This window comes from Anomaloglossus baeobatrachus, chromosome 8 (genome assembly GCF_048569485.1).
Source record: "Anomaloglossus baeobatrachus isolate aAnoBae1 chromosome 8, aAnoBae1.hap1, whole genome shotgun sequence".
In the NCBI taxonomy this organism is placed as follows: Eukaryota; Metazoa; Chordata; class Amphibia; order Anura; family Aromobatidae; genus Anomaloglossus; species Anomaloglossus baeobatrachus.
In genome coordinates, this window is record NC_134360.1 from 63401790 (window position 1) to 63427085 (window position 25296).

At 46.8% G+C, this 25296-nt stretch overlaps 1 protein-coding gene across 1 annotated transcript in view; it reads left to right on the forward strand.

Moving 5' to 3' along the window:
- The window catches only part of NT5DC2 (5'-nucleotidase domain containing 2), an 84536-nt gene that overhangs the window by 26743 nt on the left and 32497 nt on the right, over window positions 1–25296 (forward strand). Inside the window, exons 5-7 of the mRNA XM_075321738.1 lie at window positions 7020–7113; window positions 8954–9082; window positions 23291–23351. Coding sequence (XP_075177853.1) covers window positions 7020–7113; window positions 8954–9082; window positions 23291–23351 — 284 coding nt within the window. The remainder of the gene's footprint in view (window positions 1–7019; window positions 7114–8953; window positions 9083–23290; window positions 23352–25296) is intronic.

Genomic DNA, 25296 nt, shown 5'->3' on the forward strand with positions numbered 1-25296 from the left:
ACTGAATCTGCTGTTCACAGCTGTATTGCTGTGATCAGCAGATAGCGATCAGCGATCGGATTGCTGATTGCTATAGCCCCCTAGGGGGACTAGTAAAATAAAAAAAAAAGTTTAAAAAAAAAAACCAAAAAAAAAAAACCTAAAAGTTCAAATCACACCCCTTTCCCCCCATTGAAAATTAAAGGGTTAAAAAATAAATAAATATACACATATTTGGTATCGCCGCGTTCAGAAATGCCCGATCTATCAAAATATAAAATCAATTAATCTGATTGGTAAACGGCGTAGTGTCAAAAAAATTCCAAACGCCAAAATTACGTTTTTTGGTCGCCGCAAGTTTTACGCAAAATGCAATAACAGGCGATCAAAACGTACCATCTGCGCACAAATGGTACCATTATAAACGTCAGCTCGAGACGCAAAATATAAGCCGTCACTGAGCCATAGATCCCAAAAAATAAGAACGCTACGTGTTTCGGAAAATGGCGCAAAACGTGCGCCACTTTTATTGGACAAACTTGTGAATTTTTTTTAACCACTTAGATACATGTAAACCTATACATGTTTGGTGTCTACAAACTCGCACCGACCTGAGGCATCACATAGATACATCAGTTTTACCATATAGTGAACACCGTGAATAAAACATCCCAAAAACTATTGTGCGATCACACTTTTTTTGCAGTTTTTCCACACTTGGAATTTTTTTGCTGTTTTCCAGTGCAATATATGGTAAAACCTATGGTTTCATTTAAAAGTACAACTCGTCCCGCAAAAAACAAGCCCTCATATGGCAAGATTGACGGAATAATAAAAAAGTTACGGCTCTCGGAAGAAAAGGAGCAAAAAATAAAAACGGAAAGTGCCCGGGGGCTGAAGGGGTTAAATTCACTGGCACTTCCAAAGGGGGTTAAGATGTGATGTAAAAAGTGATATGTAACATATAGATTTACCATTAATGTCGGAGTTGAACATACCCCCTTGTCGTTGGGTTTAGACCTGTACTATGACATATAGAGCTTTTCTTCATCGTTCCTTATGGGAGACCCAGACCACGGGTGTATAGCTTCTGCCTCCGGAGGACACACAAAGTACTACACTAAAAAGTGTAGCTCCTCCCTCCTAGCATATACACCCCCTGGTAGCCAGTCCCAGTTCAATGCTTTGTGTTCAGGAGGTCACACATCCACACATGCATCCTCATCTGATTTTTCATTTTAAAGAGTTGGAAGAAAAGCGGGTCCAAGCTGGACCCCCGGCATGTCCCTTCTCACCCCACTGTGTCGGCGGTGCTGTTAAGGTTGATTTCGAGGCTGGAGCCTTACATGCCGCGCTCCTTCACCATCCCTCGGGCTCTGGCTTGAAGTGGGAGCCAGCACGGTTCTCCCTGCCTGGCAGGAGACCGGTCTCCATCCGCAGCCCTTTCAGGATCCTGTCGGACGGAGCACTAATCCCTCAGGGACCTGGCCCTGCGTCTCACAAGCTAAGTATCTGAGACGTTATTTTCAGGGGGTCCCTTGTACTTTAATGTGGGGGAGAGTGTGCTGTGTATGTATTCTGACATTCCCGGCCGGTTCTCTAGTTTTCACCCGAGAACCGCGCCGATGGTGCCTGTTTGCCGGCCGCATTGTTAAATCTAGGCCCCGGCTTCGCCTGAGGCCTAGTTTCGATTTCACTGCCCCTGCATGTCAGTCATGCAGAGGGACAGTGCGGCTCCGCCCAGCGGCTGTTCGGCACAGGGGAGAGACACTCCTCTCTGAGGAAAGATTCCCTCCCCTGTATATCTCCTTGGCCCTCTGGATCCCGCTCTTAGAGTAGGCCCCGCCCCCTCTCCTCGCTCCGGCACCATTTTTTCAGCGTTCTTATGCCATGTCTGCACAGCGATCGGCGCTGACTGCAGCATCTCTCGGGGGGTCCGGGCTGTGGGATCTGGAGGGCACAGAGACAAGGTCAAACGGTCTGGCAAGCCACAACCTCCGGTTGTGGACCTGCCTATATACTGCTGATATACTGCTTATATACTATGCTAGGGGTCATTCTGGCTCAGAGCCCCCACTTCAGCAGCATGTCTCACACGAGAAGTAAGGCTGCAAGGCTGCACAATATGCGCTGCATGTAGGCTCGTACTGCTTGTACCGAGCACATAACCACATTGTGATTCCTGCTCTAACATGGTGGGGCCTCAGCCTGGAGTCCCATCCCCACTGGTCCCTCCGGCTGCTCCGGCTCCGGTGGCTGAACCCCCGGCTTGGGTAGAATCCTTCTCTCCATGGGACAGCTGTCCCGGACTCTGCTGAGCATGCATTAGCCCCCTTCTCAGGGCGCCTCTGCTGCTACGGCTCGCTCAGCAAGGACCACAGAGGATTCTTCTTCTGGTCTCAGACCCCGTCCTCACAGGAGACGCAGGGTCCCCTCTCCTTCCTCGTCCCGCGGCTCTGATTCACGAGCTGACTCGCAGGACGATGAGGATTCCTTTACTGGGGGCTCGGACGCTTCCATGTCCCCCATTGATCTGTCTGAAGGTGACGCAGATATTAGTGTTTCAATTGCGTACATTAATTCTGTACTGGACCTCAATCCGCCAGTATCAGAGGAGCAACCCTCTCTGGCAAAAGAGCACAGTTTACCTGGCCTAAGAGAACAAGGAGTGTGTTCCTTAACCACTCCAGTTTTCAGGTCACTGTGACCAAGCCCAGGGTCTGCCACAAAGCGTGGTTCTAATGACCGTTTTCCCTTTCCACCAGAAGTGGTCAAGGAGTGGGCTCATTCACCAAAGGTGGACCTTCCGGTGTCTAGACTCTCAGCCCGGACAGTTGTATCAGTGGCTGATGGCACCTCACTTAAGGATTCCACTGTCCGCCAGGTTGTCCTTCTGGCCAACTCTGTATGTGAGGCGGCAGGGGCCTCGTTCTCCCCATCTTTTGCAGCAGTGCGGGCTCTCTAAGCCATCTCTGCTTCTCTAGAGGAGATGCATTCCCTCACCAGGGACTCTATGCCCGAAATGGTTGCCTTAACTTCCAGGCTTCAGTCTTTTCATCCTATGCCATGTCTGCCATGCTGGAGACTCTCACCGCACTGCGGTGGCCCCGGCTAATTCCCTCGCTATCCGCAGGCCCCTGTGGCTTCGAGAGTGGAAGGCAGATGCTTCTAAAGAAGTACCTTGCTGGGCTCCCTTTTGCTGGGACCAGACTATTCGGTGGACAACTGGATGAAATTATTAAGGAAGTTTTTGGCAGGAAGAGTACTTCCATGCCACAAACCAAAACCAGGAAACCTGCCCAGGGCAGGAACCAGTCGAGGTTTCGTTCCTTTCGTTCCTCCAACTGGTCGTCCTCTAAGCCCTCGGCCTCGTCCACTAACTCAACCGAGGACCAAAAACCCAATTGGCGCACGAAGCCGCGTCCTCAGAAGGCCGCAGGAGCTGCTGCCACTAAGGCAACCTCCTCCTGACTATCTGGCCGCGCCAGCAAAGTCCTCGGTCGGTGGCAGGCTCTCCCACTTTGGCGACGTGTGGTTTCAACACGTCTCCGATCAGTGGGTGCGGGATACCATCTCCCACGGCTACAGGATAGAATTCTATCCAGCCCGCCAAACAGATTTTTTCTGTCAACTCCCCCCTGCTCCAAGGCCGCCGCCTTCTCACAGGCCGTGGCATTCTTGCAGGCCAATGGAGTAATTGTACCAGTTCCCGACTGGGAACGGTTCTGAGATTTCTACTCAAATCTCTTCCTAGTCCCCGAAAAGGACGGTGCCTTTCCGACCTGGATCTCAAGCTTCTCTCAAGCATGTTCAGGTGTGGCATTTTCGCATGGAGTCTCTGCGATCAGTCAATGACCCAAGGAGATTTCCTAGCATCCAGCGTTGACTACGTTTTGCAATCGAAGTGGAACATTTCCAATTCGTGGCTCTTCCCTTGGGGTTAGCCACGGCCCCTCGAGTATTCTCAAGGTCATGGCAGCAGTGATTGCGGTCCTGCACCTCCAGGGGTTGGCAGTGATCCTTTTGTCCTGGACGACCTTCTAGTCAGGGCTTCATCCAGTGCAGACTGTTAGCGGAGTGCCTCGCTCACTCTAGCCAATTCGGGTGGCTTGTCATTCTGTCAAGTCCACTCTGACTCCGACCCAGGAGCTCACGTACCCAGGGACGCAATTCGAGAAACTGCCGGCACTTGTGAAGCTGCCATTAGTCAAACAGCAGTCCCTCCTCTGGCGGTGCGCCCTTTGCTGAGGCCCCGACGTCGTTCCATCGGGCACCTAATGCAGGTGCTGGGTCAGATGGTGGCGTCACTGGAAGCGATTCCCTTGCCCAGTTCCATCTGCGTCCTCTGCAGCTGGACATTTTCCGCTGTTGGAACAAGCGGACTTCCTCCTTCCACGGGTTGGTGGCTTCGCCACAGACCAGGGGCTCTTTTCAGTGGTGGCTTCGGCCCCTCTCTCTTCAGGGACGCTCCTTCCTGGCCCCGTCCCGGGTGATCCTCACCACGGATGCTAATCTATTCGGCTGGGGAGCAGTATATCTCCCCCAGGAGCGCAGGGCACTTGGACTCCGTCCGAAACAGCCCTCTAGATCAATGTGCTGGAAATCAGAGCTGTGCTTCTAGCTCTCTTAGCCTTTCACCATCTGTTGGCGGCCAGGCACATTCGAGTCCAGTCAGACAACGCGACAGCGTTTGCCTACATCAACCACCAGGGCGGGACACTCAGCCGCCTGGCAATGTTGAAAATTCAACGCATCCTTCAGTGGACGGATGACTCCGGGTCCACCATATCCGCAGTCCACATCCCAAACGTGGAAATCTGGGAGGCAGATTATCTCAGCCGTCAAACGTGGACAGCGGCGAGTGGGCTCTGCATCCGGCAGTGTTTCGGTCAATCTGCCGCAAGTAGGGCTCTCCGGACGTGGACCTTCGCTCCATGATCCTCAGGCTTTTGCAGCAGACGCACTGGTTCGAGATAGGTCCCAGCTTCGTCTGTCTTACGTGTTTCTCCCTCTAGCTCTTGCACAGAGTCCTGCGCAAGATCAGAATGGAGGGCTATCGGGTCATTCTCATTGCTCCAGACTGACCCAAGCGAGCTCGGTACCCTGACCTGCTCCATCTGTCCGTAGAGGTGCCATGGCATCTCCCGGACTGTCCGGACCTTCTCTCACAAGGTCCGTCTTTCCTCCAGAATCCTGCGGCTCTCAGATTGACGGCGTTGCTTTTGAGTCCTGGATCTTGACGACTTCTGGTATCCCTCCTGAAGTCATCTCCACTATGACTCGGGCTCGGAAGTAGCCTTTGGCCTTTTTGCCTTGCCGATCCTCCTGTCCTTTCTACAGTCCGGTCTGCAGCTAGGACTGTCCCTCAATTTCCTCAAGGGACAGGTCTCGGCTCTGTCAGTGTTGTTCCAGCGGCGTATCGCCCAGCTGGCTCAGGTGCGCTCCTTCATGCAGGGCGCATCTCACATCATTCCGCCTTACCGGCGGCCTTTGGAGCCCTGGGACCTTAATCCGGTCCTCACGGCTTCCGGAAACCCCCCTTTGAGCCTCTTAGGGAGGTTTCTTTGTCTCGTCTTTCACAGAAAGTGGTCTTTCTAGTGGCCATAACTTTCCTCAAGAGAGTCTCTGATTTGGCTGCACTCTCTTCGGAGTCACCCTTTTTTGGTTTTTCATCAAGACAAGGTGGTTCTCCGTCCGACTCCGGACTTTCTCCCTAAGGTGGTTTCTGCTTCCACCTTAACCGGGACATTTCCCTGCCTTCCTTTTGTCCGGCTCCTGTTCATCGCCTTGAAAAGGCGTTGCATACTCTGGATCTGGTGCGGGCGCTCCGGATCTATGTGTCTCGCACCGCTGTTCTCAGGCGGTGCACCTCTCCTTTTGTGCTGACCACTGGTCAGCGTAAGAGCCTCTCGGCATCCAAGCCGACCCTAGCTTGTTGGATTAGGTCGGCCATGTCCGATACCTATCAGTGTACTCAAGTGCCTCTCCCGCCGGGGATCAAGGCACACTTGACCAGAGCTGTCGGTGCCTCTTAGGCTTTCAGGCACCAGGCTACGGCTCAGCAGGTCTGTCAGACTGCCACTTAGACTAGTCTGCATACCTTTTCGAAGCACTACCAAGTGCATGCTCATGCTTCGGCAGATGCGAGCTTAGGCAGACGCATCCTTCAGGCGGCTGTCGCCCATTTGTGAAGTTAGGTTTTGCCTACTTCTCAGTTTTCTGTTTATTTCCCACCCATGGACTGCTTTGAGACGTCCCATGGTCTGGGTCTCCCATAAGGAACGATGAAAAAAAAGAGAATTTTGTTTACTTACCGTAAATTCTTTTTCTTATAATTCCGACATGGGAGACCCAGCACCCTCCCTGTTGCCTGTTGGCAGTTCTTGTTCCGTGTGTTTTCACCGGCTGTTGTTGTAGACAGAGGTTCCGGTTATTCCGGGTTTTACTCTATCTCTACTTGTGGGTGGATGTCCTCCTTCAGCTTTTGCACTAAACTGGCTAGGACTGGCTACCAGGGGGTGTATATGCTAGGAGGGAGGAGCTACACTTTTTAGTGTAGTACTTTGTGTGTCCTCCGGAGGCAGAAGCTATACACCCGTGGTCTGGGTCTCCCATGTCGGAACTATAAGAAAAAGAATTTACGGTAAGTAAACAAAATTCTCTTTTTACTATTGTAGCAATCTGTAATCTGAAGTATAATGCAATCCGTGTCCTTGTCACTGCAGAACATTCCTCGCTGCCCGTTGACATCCATTTGTTCTGCAGTGTTTCTGTTGATTTGTTTCCTTCTAAATAGCCATGAGAAGATTTTTACTTTCAGGCACTGAGCAGATTCACAGATTTGTGACTGCTCCAATAAGTCATAGTCTGTTGTTTGTTTTGTGCCTGGGAATGTAACGGTGCCACAGCCTGTGCCAGGCGGGCTCTGTGCCAGCAGCAGCTTCATTCCTCCACCATTTCCCTGGTTATTAGTGGAGGGTTTTTACCCTTCATTTCCTCTGCCTAATTGTATTCTTTTTTCCCTACAATACCTCCCTTAGAGGACTGAAGCCGGTCCCTGATGAGGAAGTCATTGATTTATACGGTGGCACTCCGCATATTCCACTTATTGAGATGAGCGACTTCTATGGGAAGGTAACAATTTTCTTCTCCAAAACAGACCGAGCTCCACTTTTGTTAAAATAAAAATGGTTCCATGTAATATAAAAACTATTCATCACCATAATGAATCCAGATATAATATTTTTTTATTGTATGGCCTTAAGTCACATTTCTATTATTTGGTTCAAACCTCTAAAAGTGTCACATGATGATGAGTGATAAATTTGGCAGATTTTAAAGGGGTTGAGCCTTTTCAGTTAAAGGGGACGTCCCCTACTTTGACATCCAGCAGGGACAGACGGATTTACAAGCCGTCTGTCCCTGCCACCCCAATACACGTTTCGTTTGTGCTTTTTCAGGAGATCAAACATTTAAAGAAGTCATCAACTACTTTGAGACATTAATGACATATCCTTAGGATAGGTCATCAATGTCTGATCAGTCAGGGTCCAACACCACGCACCCCGCCTATCAGCTACTCTTGCTCCCGGTGGCAGCAGCAGGCAGCCAGAAATGCTCAGTTCTGAAGCTGCTCCGTCTTCTGATACTGGCTGTGGCTGGGTCCTGCACAGCTATTTCCTATTGATTAGAATGGGCTGCTATCAGAAGACAGAGCAATGCCGGAACTGAGCATTTCTGGGTATCTGTTACCGCCGCCAGGACCAAGAACAACTGATCGGCGGGGGTGCAGGGTGTCGGACCCTGACTGATCAGACATTGATGACCTATCCTAAGAATAGGTCATTAATGTTTGAAAGTAGTGGATAACCTCTTTAATGTTTCTTCCGACTGAGAAAACACAAACGAAACGTGTGTTGGGACGGACGGCTTGTAAATCTACTCTCATGTAAGTCCTCTGACTTAGATTACTTATTGCATTTATATTGCATCTATACTTTTGTACAGGTTAATATATCCCCCTATTTAGGACTTTGACACAGACAAAATATGTTGTGTGGATTATGAATGTAATTTCCTTTTTTAAGCAGCAGAGCGCAGCACTATGCAGACAGTAGTATTGATGTAATGCGTTTTGTCAGTTTGCTGTCCTGTCCCTGTCACTTTGCAGCCATTGTGTGTGTATTTAACTATAGAATTCTGTATGTTTTTAAATATTTAAATAAAAACGATATTGAGGCCAAATATGTTTGTATATGTTTTTTAGATGTAGTTGGAGGAGCAGGCTCGGTCAGCGGGAGGAGGAGGCTCGCTCAGTGGGGGGAGCAGGCTCGGTCAGCTGGGGAGCAGGCTCGGTCAGCGGGGAAGCAGGCTCGGTCAGCGGGGAAGCAGGCTCGGTCAGTGGGTGGAGAAGGCTCGGTCAGCGGGGGGAGCAGGCTCGGTCAGCTGGGGAGCAGGCTCGGTCAGCTGGGGAGCAGGCTCGGTCAGCTGGGGAGCAGGCTCGGTCAGCTGGGGAGCAGGCTCGGTCAGCTGGGGGAGCAGGCTCGGTCAGCGGGGGGAGCAGGCTCGGTCAGCGGGGGGGAGCAGGCTCGGTCAGCGGGGGAGCAGGCTCGGTCAGCGGGGGAGCAGGCTCGGTCAGCGGGGGAGCAGGCTCGGTCAGCGAGGGAGCAGGCACGGTCAGCGGGGGAGCAGGCTCGGTCAGCGGGGGAGCAGGCTCGGTCAGCGGGGGAGCAGGCACGGTCAGCGGGGGAGCAGGCTCGGTCAGCTGGGGAGCTGGATCGGGCGTTGGAATTTCAGTGGCGGATCCTTTTGCTTTCAGGGGAGAAGTCGCATGTATGGCCAACTTTTCTGGTGCAGATCACCTGCCACAAGCTTACGCCCGATTACAGTTCTGTCCTGTTTGATTCTGTAGGTAAAATCTATGAACTTGTTCTACCATTTTCCATCATGATACAATGGTATTCATCTATTACAGGGTCCAACAATGAAGCAGTTCATGGATATTTTCTCTCTACCTGAGATGACCCTCATTTCTTGTGTTACTGATTTCTTCATCAGCAATGGTATTGACTTTGACCCAGTTCATCTTTATAAAGATACAACCGTAAGTGTGTAAAAACAAAAAATAAAAAAATACTAGTTTTTTGTTTTTATTTTTTATTTAAATTTTAAAATATTAAACAGACTAAACCTATTACTACAGCCTATCAGCTATAACCGTATCCATGTAAAGGGAGGAGGTTTATCTATCAATATTAAAGTAATATCCATTTGTTTAATTTGTTTATATAATATAGTATAAATTATATATATAATACTAAATATAATTTTAAAACTTATATGACAATAAACAACATTTTTTATATTCGTAAAAAAAAATCAAATTTAAAAAGGTTTACAAAGTTATTTTCAGACAAAAAAATTGTATAAAATAAGCATTAAAGAGTTTAATATTAAAGATTCTGACCGAAGGGGAAAATGTTTGTTCCAATAATACCATTGACTTTTGAGTTTTCATTGGCTGTAAGCTATAATCATCAACATTAACAGAAATAAACACATGAAATCGATCCCTCTGTGTGTAATGACTCTATATAATATATAGGAATAGATCCCTCTGTGTGTAATGACTCTATATAATATATAGGAATAGATCCCTCTGTGTCTAATGACTCTATATGATATATAGGAATAGATCCCTCTGTGTGTAATGACTATATAATAAATAGAAATAGATCCCTCTGTGTGTAATGACTCTATATAATATATAGGAATAGATTCCTCTGTGTGTAATGACTATATAATATATAGGAATAGATCCCTCTGTGTTTAATGACTCTATATAATATATAGGAATAGATCCCTCTGTGTGCAATTACTATATAATATATAGAAATAGATCCCTCTGTGTGTAATGACTCTATATAATATATAGGAATAGATTCCTCTATGTGTAATGACTATATAATATATAGGAATAGATCCCTTTGTGTGTAATGACTCTAAATAATATATAGGAATAGATCCCTCTGTGTGTAATGACTCTTTGATATATAGAAATAGATCACTTTGTGTGTAATGACTATATAATATATAGAAATAGATCCCTCTGTGTGTAATGACTCTATATAATATATAGGAATAGATTCCTCTGTGTGTAATGACTATATAATATATAGGAATAGATCCCTCTGTGTGTAATGACTCTAAATAATATATAGGAATAGATCCCTCTGTGTGTAATGACTCTATTTGATATATAGAAATAGATCACTTTGTGTGTAATGACTATATAATATATAGAAATAGATCCCTCTGTGTTTAATGACTCTATATAATATATAGGAATAGATCCCTCTGTGTGCAATTACTATATAATATATAGAAATAGATCCCTCTGTGTGTAATGACTCTATATAATATATAGGAATAGATTCCTCTATGTGTAATGACTATATAATATATAGGAATAGATCCCTTTGTGTGTAATGACTCTAAATAATATATAGGAATAGATCCCTCTGTGTGTAATGACTCTTTGATTTATAGAAATAGATCACTTTGTGTGTAATGACTCTATATAATATATAGGAATAGATTCCTCTGTGTGTAATGACTATATAATATATAGGAATAGATCCCTCTGTGTTTAATGACTCTATATAATATATAGGAATAGATCCCTCTGTGTGCAATTACTATATAATATATAGAAATAGATCCCTCTGTGTGTAATGACTATATAATATATAGGAATAGATTCCTCTATGTGTAATGACTATATAATATATAGGAATAGATCCCTTTGTGTGTAATGACTCTAAATAATATATAGGAATAGATCCCTCTGTGTGTAATGACTCTTTGATATATAGAAATAGATCACTTTGTGTGTAATGACTATATAATATATAGAAATAGATCCCTCTGTGTGTAATGACTCTATATAATATATAGGAATAGATTCCTCTGTGTGTAATGACTATATAATATATAGGAATAGATCCCTCTGTGTGTAATGACTCTAAATAATATATAGGAATAGATCCCTCTGTGTGTAATGACTCTATTTGATATATAGAAATAGATCACTTTGTGTGTAATGACTATATAATATATAGAAATAGATCCCTCTGTGTGTAATGACTCTATATAATATATAGGAATAGATTCCTCTGTGTGTAATGACTATATAATATATAGGAATAGATCCCTCTGTGTGTAATGACTCTATATAATATATAGAAATAGATCCCTCTGTGTGTAATGACTCTTTCTCTGACGCCTCATTGGGGGACACAGGACCATGGGTGTTATGCTGCCTATCCATAGTAGGACACTAAATAGATGCAAAAGCATAGCTCCTCCTCTGCAGTATACACCCCCTGGCCGGGCTAGGCAGTCTCCGTTTTAGCTTAGTGTCTATAGGAGGCACTTCCTTTCAAGGTTTGTTATTTTTTGAGGGCGACGGTTTCCTTTTGGGACCGATCTCCCACTACCATCAACGGGCGGGAACGTGAAGTGTTGCCTACACGTACCCCCTTCCGCGACGCTGGATCCTGGGCTGGACGACGGGTTCCATAGACACCGATTTTCCAAAGCCCAGGGCAGAGGCACAATTCCTCAGCCCCTCTTTGCAGGCTCTGAGTTGAATATGGCATCAATTCCTCAGCCCCTCTTTGCAGGCTCTGAGTTGAATATGGCACCGGTGTGACCGGATACAGCAAGCTGACTCTGCTATTGTCACTGCCTGGATTGAAGCAGTGTTTAAGGTGAGATCCCCTCTGACTGGTTTCCCAGACAAAGGGAGAAAAGGCTGTGCAGGAAAGGCTCCCAGGGCTGAATATACAGTATTTATTATGAGAAAGTCCCTGGCTAATGCAAGGAAGAGAGCCCCAAGAATCCTGAACACACAGTGTTAACTTTTCCCTAGCTTGCTGGCTGGAGGAGGGGGGAAGTCCCGCCTGTTTGCAAACTCCTGCACAGATAATTTCCCGGTGGCAGGGGGTGGCTAGAGAATCACAGAGCTCAGGGACTCACGCTGTTTATTATCTGCTCTGTTTATTTGATCTAGCAGAAAAGCCGGCTGATAACCACCAGTGACAGGCTGTGTGCTGACTAGAGGGAGAGGGAGGAAAGCTATCAGAAGCTCCTTTCCCTTCCTTTTTACATTTTTGACTACCCACAGCGGGGGGGGGGCACACTGACTACTTCTTCGCGCTCTTTTAGCGCTAAGCCCCCCCCCCCAGGAAAGCGTGGGAAGATCTCCAGCCATCGGCTGATTCTGGTAAGGTGCTGCTCACTGTAGCTCTGCTGAGCATTGCTCCCCCTCCCCCTCCTAGCATACTCCTATCAGGTACATGCAGTATTCAAAAGGCACTAAAGGTACCGTCACACTAAGCAACTTACCAGCGATCCCAACAACGATAGGGATCGCTGGTAAGTTGCTAGGAGGTTGCTGGTGAGATGTCACACTGCGACGCTCCAGCGATCCCACCAGCAACCTGACCTGGCAGGGATCGCTGGAGCGTCGCTACGTAAGTTGCTGGTGAGCTCACCAGCAACCAGTGACAAGCCCCCAGCGCCGCGTGGAAGATGCTGCGCTTGGTAACTAAGGTAAATATCGGGTAACCAACCCGATATTTACCTTGGTTACCACCGCACGGAGCTACACGTGCAGAGAGTAGGGAGCAGCGCACACTGAGCGCTGGCTCCCTGCTCTCCTAGTTACAGCACACATCGGGTTAATTAACCTGATGTGTGCTGCAGCTAAATGTGCACAGAGCAGGGAGCAGCGCACACCGCTTAGCGCTGGCTCCCTGCTCTCCTAGTTACAGCACACATCGGGTTAATTAACCTGATGTGTGCTGCAGCTAAATGTGCACAGAGCAGGGAGCAGCGCACACCGCTTAGCGCTGGCTCCCTGCTCTCCTAGTTACAGCACACATTGGGTTAATTAACCTGATGTGTGCTGCAGCTAAATGTGCACAGAGCAGGGAGCAGCGCACACCGCTTAGCGCTGGCTCCTTGCTCTCCTAGTTACAGCACACATCGGGTTAATTAACCCGATGTGTGCTGCAGCTACATGTGCACAGAGCAGGAGCCGGCACTGGCAGTGAGAGCGGCGGAGGCTGGTAACAAAGGTAAATATCGGGTAACCAAGGACAGGGCTTCTTGGTTACCCGATGTTTACATTGGTTACCAGCCTCCGCAGAAGCTGGCTCCTGCTGCCTGCACATTTAGTTGTTGCTGTCTCGCTGTCACACACAGCGATGTGTGCTTCACAGCGGGAGAGCAACAACTAAAAAATGGCCCAGGACATTCAGCAACAACCAACGACCTCACAGCAGGGGCCAGGTTGTTGCTGGATGTCACACACAGCAACATCGCTAGCAACGTCACAAAAGTTGTTCGTTAGCAGCGATGTTGCTAGCGATGTTGCTTAGTGTGACGGGGCCTTAAGAGGGCTAAGGCTCACATAGTCTATTATTCAGCCTGCACTGCCTGCCACGTTGAGCTACCACGTAAACACACCTTTTCTCTCTGTGAGTCCTGTGCCCCTATAGCCCTCCAAGACCCCCCTGCCACCACCGCCGCAACCGTCAACCCAGAGCCTAGGGCTCCCAGCCCACCGGAATGGGCACAGTTTCTGTCCCAATCCATGGAAAAACTGTCACAGAAACTGGTGCTGGCTATGCAATGTCGTCCTCTACACCCTTCTGGGTCCCTGGACGGAACGCAGCCTGAGGATACCCCTATGGAGGATCCTTCTGAGGTAATCCGGGCACATGCTTCACCGGTTGCAGGGATCAGGAAAAGAGCACACGGCCGGGTGTCTCCAGCGGGCTCTCCCTCGGGAGCACACAGGGCAGGCTCTCCCACACGCTCCACGGCTTCTGAAGAGCTGGAGGAGGGAGAATGCTGTTTGTACCAGGAGGATTCCTTGGTTTCAGCCTCCCCAGATGATCAAACTGCAATAGACTCCCTTATAGCAGCAATCAACCAAACTCTGCATGTGGAGGATCCCCCATCCACTACCACTGACCATGCGGTCTCCTTTAAGACGGCAAGGAAACCCCAAAAGGTTTTCGCTGATCACCCTGAGTTTCAGGATATACTCACAAGGCAAAGGAAGAAGCCTGACAGGCGCTTCAGTAATCGAAGACTCATGGAGTCCCGGTACCCTTTTGCCTCACCTGCCCCTAAGGGCTGGGACCATCAACCCTCGGTCGACCCCCCGGTCTCCCGCCTTACCACAAAGACGCTCCTGTCTTTACCCGATGGTTCCTCCATCAAGGACCCGACAGACAGACAGGTGGAGCCCCTCGCCCGCTCTGCTTTTGAGGCTGCGGGTTCCTCCCTCTCGCCCTCCTTTGCCTCTGTGTGGGTCGCAAAGGCGATCTCGGTCTGGGCAGAATCCCTTAACACTTCGCTTGAGGAATCCCAGTTCACTCATACCTTCACAGAGGTAACAGCTCAAATTGCCGCTGCAGCGGACTACCTCATGCAGGCCTCCATGGATGCTGCTACCTGCGCAGCGTTTGCCGCCTCAAATACCATAGCCATCCGTAGAGCTCTCTGGCTCCGACAATGGTGAGCGGACTCTGCCTCCAAGAAGTCTCTCATGGGCCTTCCCTTTTTTCCAGACCGATTGTTTGGCGAACGTCTGGACAAGCTCATTTCAGACGCCACGGGAGGAAAGAGTACCTCCCTCCCCCAGCTGAAGTCCAGGACATCCTTCACCAGACGTCCACAGTCCTTGTTCCGCTCCTTTCGGAACTCATTTGGTTGGTCGACACCCCGTGCTGTCCACGCCACCAGCCGCGGACTACGCAGGGACCGACCTTCTCAGCTCTCCCCGAAACCTACTTCGTCATGGCCCCCAACGTAGAGAAATACTTTGGCGTAGTGTTGGGGCTCTATTGCATTGATCAATTCAGTAGCTAAATTTCTCTTTATTCATATGTTCATGGCAGTAATGCAGGTTCCATTTATCACATTTCATTCTTACATATAGCTATTGAATTTTTCATGTCAGTATTCACACAGCAGTTTCTGCTATTACATGTATTCCCCTTGCATAGTCACTGGTGTGCATACCTTATCTCCATATAGTGATGTTTTTTTAGGTTTTTGCACCCAGTTCAGACATAGAATGGAGTTCCAAACGTTATTCCTTATTTGTACTTCGTCATGGCAGCCTAGACCGAAACAGTCCAGGACTAGGGAGATTCGGCCACAACGTTTTCCCCCCTTATGACTCCTTCGGCGCCCTGGAAGACACACTCATTGTAGGAGGTCGACTGCGGCTCTTTCAACACATCTGGGCTGCCGCCTCAGACGACAAATGGGTGCGAGACCTTGTATCTTCCGGTTACCACATAGAATTTCGGACCCGACCCCCGAGTCGGTTCTAACAGCAGGAGTGATAACACCTGTCCCAGACGACGAGAAGTTCGGGGGTTTTATTCCAACCTCTTTGTGGTCCACAAAAAGGATGGGTCAGTTCGACCCATCCTGGACCTCAAACACCTAAACAAGCATGTGCACGTACGGAGATTCAGAATGGAGTCCCTAAGGTCCATTATTGCATCCATGGTCGAAGGGGAATTCCTCGCATCCATAGACATAAAGGACGCGTACCTGCACATACCCATCGCCCCAGATCACCAAAAGTTCCTCCGCTTTGCAATTCAGGACTCCCACTTTCAATTCGTAGCTCTACCCTTCGGCCTTGCCACCGCACCAAGGGTCTTCACCAAAGTCATGGCGGCCGCCATGAGCGTCCTTCACGCCAGGGGAGTGGTCGTTCTCCCTTACTTGGATGACCTCCTCATCAAGGCCCCCTCCTTCCGCGACTGCTCAACCAGCGTACAGATCACTGTGGACACCCTATCCCGCTTAGGGTGGCTAGTGAATCTGGACAAATCATCCCCGGTCCCATCACGATCCATTACCTTCCTGGGCATGTCCCTGGACACCCGTCGGGGCTTGATCCTTCTCCCTCAGGACAAGGCGATCGCTCTTCAACGAGCGGTACGCTGCCTTCTACGTCCTCCGTCTCGCTCCATTCGATTCAGCATGAAAGTGCTCGGCAGGATGGTGGCGGCTATGGAAGCAGTACCCTTTGCTCAACTGCACCTCCGCCCACTGCAGCTAGCCCTTCTAGCGGCCTGGGACAAGAGCCCCTTCTCCCTGGACAGACATCTTCACCTGACTCCTTCAGTCAGGTACGCACTCCGCTGGTGGCTTCGGTCCTCATCCCTATCGAAGGGGAGATCCTTTCTCCCAGTGAACTGGCTGGTCCTGACCACGGACGCCAGCCTCCTAGGCTGGGGAGTAGTGTACCGGCACCACACTGCTCAAGGACGTTGGACGCCACAGGAGTCTTCCCTACCCATAAACACCTTGGAACTCCGCGCGATCTTCCTCGCGCTCAGAGCGTTCTGTCCTCTGCTAGCGGGTCGTCAGATTCGAGTCCAATCGGACAATGCGACAGCTGTAGCCTATATCAATCTGCAGGGGGGCACCGGCAGCAAAGCGGCTTATCTCGAGGCCCACAAGATCCTCAGCTGGGCCGAATCGACGGGATCAGTGATATCAGCGGTACACATACCGGGGGTAGAGAAGTGGGCAGCAGACTTTCTAAGTCACCAAGGCCTGGCCGCCGGAGAATGGTCTCTCCACCCAGATGTGTTTCTACACATCTGCACTCGCTGGGGCACACCAGACGTGGACATAATGGCCTCAAGGTTGAATGCAAAGTTACCCGCGTTCATAGCCAGGTCACGCGACCCGCAGTCCATCGGCGCGGATGCTCTAGTCTGCTCCTGGCACCACTTCCGCCGGCCTTACATATTTCCACCTCTACCCCTGCTGCTGCGGGTGATCAGGAAGATCAAGGCAGAGGGAGTCCCGGTGATACTGATAGCACCGGACTGGCCCAGGCGCGCCTGGTACGCCGAATTAGTACAAATGCTCACAGACGCACCGTGGTGCCTTCCAGACATCCCAGACTTGCTGACCCAAGGGCCGATTTCCCATCAGAACTCCAGAGCCCTCAAGCTGACGTCATGGCTATTGAGACCTGGGTATTAACAAGAGCGGGATTCTCCCCCACGGTTATTTCCACCATGATCAGCACCCGAAAGCCTGCTTCATCCCGCATTTACCACCGTACGTGGAAAATCTTCCTCTCATGGTGCAGAGAAACTAACGTCCAGCCTATGCCTCTGGCCATCCCCAGAATTCTCGACTTTCTACAGTCTGGCTTGCAAGCGGGGTTGGCTCTCAGTTCCCTTAAAGGGCAGGTCTCAGCGCTCTCAATCTTCTACCAATGCCGCCTTGCTCAAAAACCGCAAGTCAAGACTTTCCTCCAGGGCGTTTCCCATCTAGTTCCCCCGTACAAACGGCCGCTGGACCCATGGGACCTCAACCTCGTTCTGGATGGTCTCCAGAGGTCTCCCTTTGAACCCCTCAAGGAATCCTCCCTTGCTCTTCTGTCCTGGAAGGTAACATTCCTGGTGGCAATTACGTCCATCAGACGGGTTTCGGAGCTAGCAGCACTCTCTTGCCGCGAGCCTTTCCTGATCTTTCACCAGGACAAGGTGGTTCTGCGCCCCCTTCCGTATTTCCTTCCAAAGGTTCTTACCCCGTTTCATTTGAACAAGGACATTGTTCTGCCTTCCTTTTGTCCACACCCAGTTCATAGAGTGGAATGGTCTCTGCATTCGTTAGACCTCGTCAGAGCTCTCAGATATTACATATCCAGGACAGCCCCCTTTAGGAAAACGGACTCTTTGTTCGTCATTCCTGAGGGGCCTAAGAAGGGACAGGCAGCTTCAAAGGCGACTCTGGCTCGCTGGATTCGCTCTGCGATCCAGGAAGTCTACCGCCTGCAACTCAAGCCCATTCCTAGTGGGCTGCGGGCTCATTCCACGCGAGCAGTTGGCGCTTCGTGGGCCATTCGGCATCAGGCTTCAGTGGAACAGGTGTGTAAGGCTGCGACCTGGTCTAGCCTACATACGTTTTCAAAGCTATACAGAGTCCATACCCAGGTTTCAACTGAGGCAAATCTGGGTAGGAAAATTCTGCAAACGGCAGTAGAGCACCTCTCTCAGTAGGCGCTCCAGGCTGTCCGGGACTGGTTCCTAGTCCTTGAGTTGTGTTGTCTTCTTTTATGTTTCCCACCCATGGACTGCTTTAGGACGTCCCATGGTCCTGTGTCTCTCAATGAGGCGTCAGAGAAAAACGGATTTTTGTGTACTCACCGTAAAATCGTTTTCTCTTAGCCATCATTGGGGGACACAGCACCCACCCTGTTGCCCTGCGGGGCCTTGGCTCTCTCAGTACCTTATTTGGTTTTGACTCTTCTTTTCTCATGTTCTTCTGTTGAGAAGTTTTTTACTGCTTTTTTCTCCTACTGCTTGTGTACTAAAACTGAGGTTGCCTGGCCCGGCCAGGGGGTGTACACTGCAGAGGAGGAGCTATGCTTTTGCATCTACTTAGTGTCCTCCTATAGATAGGCAGCATAACACCCATGGTCCTGTGTCCCCCAATGATGGCTAAGAGAAAACGATTTTACGGTGAGTACACAAAAATCCGTTTATATAATGTATAGGAATAGATCACTCTGTATGTAATGACTATATAATATATAGAAATAGATCACTCTGTATGTAATGACTATATAATATATAGAAATAGATCCATCCCTCTGTGTAATGACTCTATATGATATATAGGAATAGATCCCTCTGTGTGTAATGACTACATAATATATAGAAATAGATCCCTCTGTGTGCAATGACTATATAATATATAGAAATAGATCCCTCTGTGTGTAATGATTCTATATAATATATAGGAATAGATCCCTCTGTGTGTAATGACTCTATATGATATATAGAAATAGATCACTGTGTGTAATGACTATATGTTATATAGAAATAGATCCCTCTGTATGTAATGACTCTATATGATATATAGAAATAGATCCCTCTGTGTGTAATGACTCTATATAATATATAGGAATAGATCTCTCTATGTGTAATGACTCTATATAATATATAGGAATAGATCCCTCTGTGTGTAATGACTATATAATATATAGGAATAGATCACTCTGTGTGTAATGACTATATAATATATAGAAATAGATCACTCTGTATGTAATGACTATATAATATATAGAAATAGATCCCTCTGTGTGTAATGACTCTATATGATATATAGAAATAGATCCCTCTGTGTGTAATGACTCTATATGATATATAGAAATAGATCCCTCTGTGTGTAATGACTCTAGATCCCTCTATGTGTAATGACTCTATATAATATATAGGAATAGATCCATCTGTGTGTAATGACTATATAATATATAGAAATGACTATATAATATATAGAAATAGATCCCTCTGTGTGTAATGACTCTATATAATATATAGAAATAGATCCCTCTGTGTGTAATGACTCTAGATCCCTCTATGTGTAATGACTCTATATAATATATAGGAATAGATCCATCTGTGTGTAATGACTCTAGATCCCTCTATGTGTAATGACTCTATATAATATATAGGAATAGATCCATCTGTGTGTAATGACTATATAATATATAGAAATAGATCACTCTGTATGTAATGACTATATAATATATAGGAATAGATCCCTCTGTGTGTAATGACTCTATATGATACAGTTAGGTCCAGAAATATTTGGACAGTGACACAAGTTTTGTTATTTTAGCGGTTTACAAAAACATGTTCAGAAATACAATTATATATATAATAAGGGCTGAAAGTGCACACTCCCAGCTGCAATATGAGAGTTTTCACATCCAAATCGGAGAAAGGGTTTAGGAATCATAGCTCTGTAATGCATAGCCTCCTCTTTTTCAAGGGACCAAAAGTAATTGGACAAGGGACTCTAAGGGCTGCAATTAACTCTGAAGGCGTCTCCCTCGTTAACCTGTAATCAATAAAGTAGTTAAAAGGTCTGGGGTTGATTACAGGTGTGTGGTTTTGCATTTGGAAGCTGTTGCTGTGACCAGACAACATGCGGTTTAAGGAACTCTCAATTGAGGTGAAGCAGAACATCCTGAGGATGAAAAAAAAAGAAAAAATCCATCAGAGAGATAGCAGACATGCTTGGAGTAGCAAAACCAATAGTCGGGTACATTCTGAGAAAAAAGGAATTGACTGGTGAGCTTGGGAACTCAAAAAGGCCTGGGCGTCCACGGATGACAACAGTGGTGGATGATCGCCGCATACTTTCTTTGGTGAAGAAGAACCCGTTCACAACATCAACTGAAGTCCAGAACACTCTCAGTGAAGTAGGTGTATCTGTCTCTAAGTCAACAGTAAAGAGAAGACTCCATGAAAGTAAATACAAAGGGTTCACATCTAGATGCAAACCATTCATCAATTCCAAAAATAGACAGGCCAGAGTTAAATTTGCTGAAAAACACCTCATGAAGCCAGCTCAGTTCTGGAAAAGTATTCTATGGACCGATGAGACAAAGATCAACCTGTACCAGAATGATGGGAAGAAAAAAGTTTGGAGAAGAAAGGGAAGGGCACATGATCCAAGGCACACCACATCCTCTGTAAAACATGGTGGAGGCAACGTGATGGCATGGGCATGCATGGCTTTCAATGGCACTGGGTCACTTGTGTTTATTGATGACATAGCAGACAAGAGTAGCCGGATGAATTCTGAAGTGTACCGGGATATACTTTCAGCCCAGATTCAGCCAAATGCCGCAAAGTTGATCGGACGACGCTTCATAGTACAGATGGACAATGACCCCAAGCATACAGCCAAAGCTACCCAGGAGTTCATGAGTGCAAAAAAGTGGAACATTCTGCAATGGCCAAGTCAATCACCAGATCTTAACCCAATTGAGCATGCATTTCACTTGCTCAAATACAGACTTAAGACGGAAAGACCCACAAACAAGCAAGACCTGAAGGCTGCGGCTGTAAAGGCCTGGCAAAGCATTAAGAAGGAGGAAACCCAGCGTTTGGTGATGTCCATGGGTTCCAGACTTAAGGCAGTGATTGCCTCCAAAGGATTCGCAACAAAATATTGAAAATAAAAATATTTTGTTTGGGTTTGGTTTATTTGTCCAATTACTTTTTACCTCCTAAAATGTGGAGTGTTTGTAAAGAAATGTGTACAATTCCTACAATTTCTATCAGATATTTTTGTTCAAACCTTCAACTTAAACGTTACAATCTGCACTTGAATTCTGTTGTAGAGGTTTCATTTCAAATCCAATGTGGTGGCATGCAGAGCCCAACTCGCGAAAATTGTGTCACTGTCCAAATATTTCTGGACCTAACTGTATATAGAAATAGATCCCTCTGTGTGTAATGACTCTATATGATATATAGAAATAGATCACTCTGTGTGTAATAACTTTATATAATATATGCGTTTCCCTTTTTGTATTGAATTACTGAAATTAACTTTTTGAGGATATTCTCATTTATTGACATGCACTTGTACATACTCTACAGCTGTAAAATGAGTTAACTAAGAATCTATCAGTGAGTTCCTTCTGGTAGACAGTTTGTCACTCCTCCTTTCATCTGTTTTTTTTTTCCTTTTTATTGAGCTCCTATCAACTGATTATTGATCACATGAAAGTTGAGCTCTCCTTTGATGTGGTCTATAGTCCTAAATCGGCTGAGAGGAGCTCAATAAGGAGAAAATAAACCGATAAAAGAATTACTCCATCAGAAAGAGCTCGCTGACAGATTTTTAGTCACTCATTCTGCGGTCAGCAATGTGCAGGGATAACAGCCTTAACTCCTTCACAACAACACCAATTTCTGTTTTTTGTTTTTCCTCCCGTTCTTCCCACATCCATAACTTTTTTTTATTGTTCGCTCCACATAGTCATGTGAGGGCTTGTTGTTTGCAGGACGAGTTGTACTTTTGAATGACGCCATTTTTTGCCTCATAGCGTACTGGAAAATTGTAAAAGCATACCAAATGGGGAGAAATTGTGAAAAAACAAAAATTTTTTGGGGGGGAAATTGTTTTTACAGTGTGGTAAAAATGACATGCCAATAAGATTCTCCTTTTTCAGTATGATATACAGCGATTCCAAACGTCCCCATTTTTTTTAATTACTTTATTGGTGAAAAAAAGATCAGAAGCTTGCAAAAAAAAACCCCCAAATAATTGGGGGATTGTGTCGCCATCTTCATTTTCTTATCAATAGAGCCATGTGATGGCTTATTTTTTGCGGGGAGAGGCGACGTTTTTCTTTATACTATTTTGGGTAATTATGACGTTTTGATCACTTGTTACAGCATTATAGTAGAGACCAAAAACAAACTAATAATAATTTTGGCATTCTTGAATTTTTTTTTTGTTTAGTGTTTACCAATCGGAATAATTAATTTGTATATTATACAATATAATGTCCTGTATTCATATAAAATTATTACATTACACTAATACAAAATACTGTGCAGCAAAAAACATAAAACACATTAAAATGCACGTTTGCTTACAATAGAATTGTTGGTGTGCAGGAGGTACTTTATAGAGAGAAACAATTATGTATAAATATGACAACCTTTATTCTAGTACAGTACACAAAAAAAAACACACCCCAAGTCCATTCTCAACAAAATAAAGGCAGAACTAAGCCAAATGTGGGGTAGGAATACTGCCAAGGCAATTAGATTACAGTACAAGCAATGTGCTGTACTGATTAGCAGAAAGAAAGTACAATACAGTATCCACAAATGCAAATTGATAGACATGCTATATAGTATATACTGTACAATGGTATACAATATACAGTGTACCGTACATATGTACAGAAAGTTACTTCCAGAGCAGGTCAGTGTGGTGAAAGGACAGAATCGGAAGTGTGCACGGGGGGTATTTGCTCTTATTGCAAATCATTGCTCTTAAACCAAGTCACAAATTTGTAAAAAGCTTTGCTTGTCTTGCAAAACGCTCTCAAACCAAGTTACTCTTAATCCAAGGTTCCACTCTATCTGTATTTTTGTTGTTGTTATTATTATTATTATTATAATTATATAATTTTCTTTATTTTTAGTGGGGAAAAATGGTGGGTGATTTGTACTTTTTTTTTTTTTTATAAATTATTATTATTACTATTATTAAAAAACAGCGGGATTTAAAACATTAACAATCACAGGCGGCACTCCACCTGCGGTTCTCAGGGGCAGGTCCTGGTGGGTATAGGGTGGGCTCAAGAACAACAAAAGTCTTAAAATGGTGATAGTGTTACTCAAGGTGACCTAATATATATTTTTTTCAATAGGATGCAATTCGCGATGTCCATGTTAAAGGAATGATGTATGAATGGATTGAAAAGGATATGGGTAAGTCTAATGGGGGCACTGGCTCCCCCAAGTCATTTGTAGGGAGAGATTCTGAAGATTCCCCAAACCCCTCTCCATACACCTTGTAGTCTGATGGTCCCGCCAAAATTGGCAAGTTCAGACACTCTCATCTTAGGCTATGTGCCCACGGGGACAGTGTCCTGCGGATATATCCGCAGGACATTCCGCAGGTGCTCCCAGGAAACCGCACCACAACTTTTGTCTGTTTCCATGCTGCGGAATGTCATGCGGATATGGGGCGGGCTTTCTGCACTGAGGATACAGTACCATGGCTTCGTCACTGCATCCTCAATGCAGAACAAGTGCTGCAGTGATCGGGGGAGTTCATGCTTACCTCCATCATGCAGCACCTCGCTTTCCGGCAGCCGGGTCACTCTCTCAGCGTCTGCAGGAGAAGGTGGGCGGCCCTGAACTAGCTCCGGCTGTCACATGACCGGAGCTCGTGCAGGCTCCGCCCACCTCTTCCTTCCTGACCTGGATTCACCGCGCTCCTGTACACCGGACGGAGAAAGTGACTCCGGTGAGGCAGGTAAGTATATGGGACCCTGCGGAGAAATCCGCAACAATAATTGACATGCTGCAGATTTTTCCGCACGGAAATCCGCACGATTTCCGCTGCGGAAAAATCCGCAGCGTGGGCACAGCATTTCCCAAATGCCATAGAAATGGCTGGGGAGTAGCTGTGCTGCAGATTTCTGGAAAATCCGCGGCTTTTCCGCAGCGTGGGCACATAGCCTAATGGGGATGGGGATTTTAACAAGTGAAGTGCAGGGTGTCAGTCACAGAGGGGTAAAAGGTGAACAGGACTTATTTAAAGTGTTATTCCCATTTTCATCGGTGAATATTGTTGAATAATGATTGTACAAGCACTTCTGCAGTTTACTGCTTGTTAAAATGTGCCACCACCATTGAGAAACCAATTATTTTTTTTTTCCTTTGCTTACAGATCGTTGCCTAGGAGACAGACCACTATTGCTGTCTAGCTTGTAAGCACTGTGCTAAATCTGGCTGGGATTAAGAGGTAGCAGTGCAGTCCAGCCATCCTGGCCAACTTCAAGACATTGTTCAGCAGAAAAGATTTTATAAGAATTGTACATATTCTACCATCTAACACAGATGGTCGGTCTCCAAGGGAACGAGCAGTAAACAAAAATTAAAGTTTTAATGTTTCAAGAATGGCTGAAAATGTTAATAAGCAGTAAGTTGTAAAATTGCTTGTAATTACAAGCACTATTCAACTATACCCATTTACAAATATGGAAATAACCCTTTAAGACAAATTAGAGGAAAAATAATAATTTGAATGTTCATGAACCCTTTAAAAAGTTATTCCCTAATGAGTTGTTCACAGCTGAAACCCACATCAGTGTAGCATAGCGAGGGCTACTCCATCTAAAGGTTATGGAACAGACCCAAGAAAGATGACACCCGAGTGCTGTACACGGAGCGCTGAGATACCCGAGTGCTGTACGCGGAGCGCTGAGATAAACGAGTGCTATAGGCCGAGCTCTGAGACACCCGAGTGCTGTAGGCAGAGCGCTGAGACACCCGAGTGCTGTACATGGAGCCCTGAGATACCCGAGTGTTGTAGGCAGAGCGGTGAGATACCCGAGTGCTGTAGGCAGAGCGCTGAGACACCCGAGTGCTGTACATGGAGCGCTGAGATACCCGAGTGCTGTAAGCGGAGCGCTGAGATACCCGAGTGCTGTAGGCGGAGCGCTGAGATACCCGAGTGCTTTAGGCGGAGCACTGAGACACCCGAGTGATTTAGGCGGAGCGCTGAGACACCCGAGTGCTGTAGGCAGAGCGCTGTGACATCCGAGTGCTGTACGCGGAGCGCTGAGATACCAGAGTGCTGTACGCGGAGCGCTGAGATACCAGAGTGCTGTATGCGGAGCGCTGAGATACCAGAGTGCTGTATGCA